The sequence below is a fragment of the Brassica napus genome, chromosome C6 (assembly GCF_020379485.1).
Source record: "Brassica napus cultivar Da-Ae chromosome C6, Da-Ae, whole genome shotgun sequence".
Lineage (NCBI taxonomy): Eukaryota > Viridiplantae > Streptophyta > Magnoliopsida > Brassicales > Brassicaceae > Brassica > Brassica napus.
In genome coordinates, this window is record NC_063449.1 from 949,994 (window position 1) to 955,445 (window position 5,452).

Below are 5,452 nucleotides of genomic sequence, written 5' to 3' on the forward strand. Positions count from 1 at the left end.
GTATTGGTCCACATATGTCTCCCTGAATCCTTTCCAGAAAATTTATGATTTCCTTATTAACTTTGGTTGGTGATGGCCTAGTTATGAGTTTCCCTTGTGCACATGCTGCACATGTGAGATTGTTTGGGACAACTCCTTTGAACGTGTGCCCTTGTGAGTTCATCATCAATTTTCGCATCATGTTATTACCGGGATGGCCAAGCCGGTTATGCCACAAAGTGAAATTGTCGCAGGCATTAGCCTCGATCATACTGACCTTTGCATAGTATAGGCCAGTAGACATTGCATGTAAGGTTTCTAGGATCCTTTTATAGCCTTTGGCGATCGAAATTATGTTAAGGAATTCTTTATTTCCTTCTTCCCATGTTTCAAGATGGAAACCATTCAATCTTATGTCTTTGAAACTCAATAAGCTTCTTCTAGAGCTTGGGGAATACAAGGCATTTTTGATCTCTATATGAGTGCCCTTAGGCATCAACACATAAGCCTGGCCGTGACCCTCAATCAGGCCGGCCACACCTGCAATGGTGTGTACGTTTGCACTTTGCATTGGAGATTTATGAAATATCTTTATCTCTAAGAATTGTGTGACTTGTGCCACTATCCACCACGAGTATGCTCATCTCGTCATTCATTTCTATAAATAAGATTTCATTTCTCAAATACTTCAAAACTTTCATTTATAAAAGTTTGCATAACATCAAAATTAAAAACACCAAAGCAATCATAAAGCAATAAAAACAAGTCGTATCGAAATTTTTAGTCTTTGAGACAATCAGAAGTTTCAAAGTCCATCAGGTCGTCATTTGCAACATCAGATTCTTTATCAGCCTCATATCCGGAATCATGGACCATATGAGCCTCCGGGTTCTTGTCCTTAAGACTTTCTTGGTAGAGCTCACACAAGTGCTTAGGAGTTCTACAATTCTTGGCCCAATTGTTACTCATCCCACACCTGTGACAAACGGACTTGGCCGAGTAAGACGGCTTGGATATACCGCCTCGGCCTCGGCCATAACTGCCTCGGCCACAGCCGGGATTGGAACCACGACCACGGTTATTGTGTTTTCCTTTCCGGCCGGCCATGTATCTATCTCGGCCGTTCGAGTAATTGTCACGGTTCCTGTAACCACCACGGCCTCTGCCATGTGGTCTCTTATCATTCTGGATGTAATTGCACTCGTTGGGATTTTTCTTTTCAATTCCATTGGCCTCTGGTAATGGGGCTGTTCCGACAGGTCTAGCTTCACTGTTCTTCATCAGGAGCTCATAATTTGCCTCGGCCAGTAGCAGGCACGAGATCAGATCAGTGTATGTGGCGAAGCCTTTCATTCTGTACTGCTGCTGCAGGATTATGTTTGAGGAATGAAACGTAGAGAATGTTTTCTCAAGTAACTCTTCTTCGGTTACTACTTCACCACAAAGTCTCAACATTGAGACCGTCTTAAACAAGACTGAATTGTACTCATCCACTGACTTATAATCCATGAATCTCAGATTCTTCCAGTCATTTCTAGCCTTTGGGAGTAAAACCATTTTCTGGTGATCATATCTATGCTGTAAAGCATCCCAAAGCTCTAGAGGATTTTCCATCGTAATGTACTGATCTTTTAGACCTTCAATGAGATGATGGCGTATAATACTTATAGCCCTGTACCGATTCTTATCAGTCTCATTGTTGCCCTTGATGATTGTATCACCAAGTCCTTTAGACCTTAAGCTGATCTTTGTATCTAGCGCCCACTGCAAGTAGTTATCTCCGGAGAGATTAAGGGCTGCGTAGTCTCTGTTTGAGATTTTTGACATCTGAATCACATTGTCATTTCAATTTAGATTCACAATGTGATCATGTGGCCGCATGGTATAACAAGCTCGACCACAAACTTGTCTTATGCATCTATGAGAAAACAATCAATTCTAATCGACCATGGTGCGAACAAACAAGCCACACGGCCATGTAGACAAGCAATAGGTTCGGACATGTAAAACTAATTGACCATGGTGCGAACAATTCTAATATATGTTTCTACATGTACCAGAGAGACTAAGGCCACACGGCCATATGCATTTTCAATGCATTCAGATTCGAATTCATATGTTTCTACATGCTGGTCGATTTCTTTAAATAGTATGAATGCAGTTCAATTCATATTCATATTTAATGCAATCAATCTTAGCAATTTGATTCTTTCAATTTAGGTTTTCAATTTAAACAGTAAGGCTGTTGATTTTAATCAATTATGGATTCAAGGTTTCAAGGCCTTTAGAGTTTAAATTCTAGATTAGATTACTTCAATCAATCTAACAATCTTAAAATCTCAATTCAATCAATTCAATCAACAAAATCGAATTCAATCCTTTTAGGGTTTAGGGATTTCGATTCCAAACTTTAGGGTTACTCAAAATCAAATCAGGAACAATCAATTAAGGATCGGCAATCTCCTAACTAGAAAGATAGAAATCGATTCCTTAGAACTTAATTGATTGTTCCTGATTTGATTTTGAGTAACCCTAAAGTTTGGAATCGAAATCCCTAAACCCTAAAAGGATTGAATTCGATTTTGTTGATTGAATTGATTGAATTGAGATTTTAAGATTGTTAGATTGATTGAAGTAATCTAATCTAGAATTTAAACTCTAAAGGCCTTGAAACCTTGAATCCATAATTGATTAAAATCAACAGCCTTACTGTTTAAATTGAAAACCTAAATTGAAAGAATCAAATTGCTAAGATTAATTGCATTACATATGAATATGAATTGAACTGCATTCATACTATTTAAAAAAATCGACCAGCATGTAGAAACATATGAATTCGAATCTGAATGCATTGAAAATGCATATGGCCGTGTGGCCTTAGTCTCTCTGGTACATGTAGAAACATATATTAGAATTGTTCGCACCATGGTCAATTAGTTTTACATGTCCGAACCTATTGCTTGTCTACATGGCCGTGTGGCTTGTTTGTTCGCACCATGGTCGATTAGAATTGATTGTTTTCTCATAGATGCATAAGACAAGTTTGTGGTCGGGCTTGTTATACCATGCGGCCACATGATCACATTGTGAATCTAAATTGAAATGACAATGTGATTCAGATGTCGAAAATCTCAAACCGAGACTACGCAGCCCTTAATCTCTCCGGAGATAACTACTTGCAGTGGGCGCTAGATACAAAGATCAGCTTAAGGTCTAAAGGACTTGGTGATACAATCATCAAGGGCAACAATGAGACTGATAAGAATCGGTACAGGGCTATAAGTATTATACGCCATCATCTCATTGAAGGTCTAAAAGATCAGTACATTACGATGGAAAATCCTCTAGAGCTTTGGGATGCTTTACAGCATAGATATGATCACCAGAAAACGGTGTTACTCCCAAAGGCTAGAAATGACTGGAAGAATCTGAGATTCATGGATTATAAGTCAGTGGATGAGTACAATTCAGTCTTGTTTAAGACGGTCTCAATGTTTAGACTTTGTGGTGAAGTAGTAACCGAAGAAGAGTTACTTGAGAAAACATTCTCTACGTTTAATTCCTCAAACATAATCCTGCAGCAGCAGTACAGAATGAAAGGCTTCGCCACATACACTGATCTGATCTCGTGCCTGCTACTGGCCGAGGCAAATTATGAGCTCCTGATGAAGAACAGTGAAGATAGACCTGTCGGAACAGCCCCATTACCAGAGGCCAATGGAATTGAAAAGAAAAATCCCAACGAGTGCAATTACATCCAGAATGATAAGAGACCACATGGCAGAGGCCGTGGTGGTTACAGGAACCGTGACAATTACTCGAACGGCCGAGATAGATACATGGCCGGCCGGAAAGGAAATCACAATAACCGTGGTCGTGGTTCCAATCCCGGCCGTGGCCGAGGCAGTTATGGCCGAGGCCGAGGCGGTATATCCAAGCCGTCTTACTCGGCCAAGTCCGTTTGTCACAGGTGTGGGATGAGTAACCATTGGGCCAAGAATTGTAGAACTCCTAAGCACTTGTGTGAGCTCTACCAAGAAAGTCTTAAGGACAAGAACCCGAAGGCTCATATGGTCCATGATTCCGGATATGAGGCTGATAAAGAATATGATGTTGCAAATGACGACCTGATGGACTTTGAAACTTCTGATTGTCTCAAAGACTAAAAATTTCGATACGACTTGTTTTTATTGCTTTATGATTGCTTTATGATTGCTTTGGTGTTTTTAATTTTGATGTTATGCAAACTTTTATAAATGAAAGTTTTGAAGTCTCTGAGAAATGAAATCTTATTTATAGAAATGAATGACGAGATGAGCATACTCATGGTGGATAGTGGCACAATTCACACAATTCTTAGAGATAATAGATATTTCATAAATCTCCCAATGCAAAGTGCAAACGTACACACCATTGCAGGTGTGGCCGGCCTGATTGAGGGTCACGGCCAGGCTTATGTGTTGATGCCTAAGGGCACTCATCTAGAGATCAAAAATGCCTTGTATTCCCCAAGCTCTAGAAGAAGCTTATTGAGTTTCAAAGACATAAGATTGAATGGTTTCCATCTTGAAACATGGGAAGAAGGAAATAAAGAATTCCTTAACATAATTTCGATCACCAAAGGCTATAAAAGGATCCTAGAAACCTTACCTGCAATGTCTACTGGCCTATACTATGCAAAGGTCAGTATGATCGAGGCTAATGCCTGCGACAATTTCACTTTGTGGCATAACCGGCTTGGCCATCCCGGTAATAACATGATGCGAAAATTGATGATGAACTCACAAGGGCACACGTTCAAAGGAGTTGTCCCAAACAATCTCACATGTGCAGCATGTACACAAGGGAAACTCATAACTAGGCCATCACCAGCCAAAGTTAATAAGGAAATCATAAATTTTCTGGAAAGGATTCAGGGAGACATATGTGGACCAATACACCAACCTAGTGGGACATTCAGATACTTTATGGTTATGATTGATGCATCGACCAGATGGTCGCATGTCTGTCTACTGTCCACACGGAACATGGCATTTACACGCCTGCTTGCTCAGATAATAAGACTGAGAGCACACTTTCCAGACTTTCCTTTAAAGACTATACGTCTAGACAATGCTGGTGAGTTTACGTCCCAGACGTTTAATGACTATTGTATGTCCATGGGGGTAAGTGTAGAACACTCCGTGGCACATGTACATACACAGAACGGCTTGGCCGAATCATTCATTAAACGTATCCAGCTGATAGCCAGACCATTGCTCATGCGGTCACAGCTCCCGGTATCAGCATGGGGACATGCCATATTACATGCAGCAGAACTGATTCGCATCAGGCCATCTAGTGAGCATAGATATTCGCCATCCCAGTTACTCACGGGTCATGAGCCAGACGTGTCCCACATCAAAACATTTGGATGTGCCGTTTACGTTCCAATTGCTCCACCACAGAGAACTAAAATGGGACCACAAAGGAG

General features: G+C 40.6%; 2 protein-coding genes across 2 annotated transcripts; one reads left to right on the plus strand and one right to left on the minus strand.

Moving 5' to 3' along the window:
* Window positions 1-759: 759 nt before the first annotated feature.
* On the minus strand, window positions 760-1,593 carry LOC125589030. The gene has a single exon (XM_048761163.1). The coding sequence runs from the start codon at window positions 1,591-1,593 to the stop codon at window positions 760-762; it is 834 nt and encodes a 277-aa protein (XP_048617120.1).
* A 1,823-nt stretch (window positions 1,594-3,416) lies between these two features.
* LOC106369876 lies at window positions 3,417-4,145 on the plus strand. The gene has a single exon (XM_013809975.2). The coding sequence runs from the start codon at window positions 3,417-3,419 to the stop codon at window positions 4,143-4,145; it is 729 nt and encodes a 242-aa protein (XP_013665429.2).
* The last annotated feature ends 1,307 nt before the right edge of the window (window positions 4,146-5,452 follow it).

Excerpts from the sequence above, each read along its gene's own strand:
- LOC125589030 (XM_048761163.1), bottom strand. The coding sequence starts at position 1,593 with ATGGAAAATCCTCTAGAGCTTTGGGATGCTTTACAGCATAGATATGAT.
- LOC106369876 (XM_013809975.2), top strand. The coding sequence starts at position 3,417 with ATGGATTATAAGTCAGTGGATGAGTACAATTCAGTCTTGTTTAAGACG.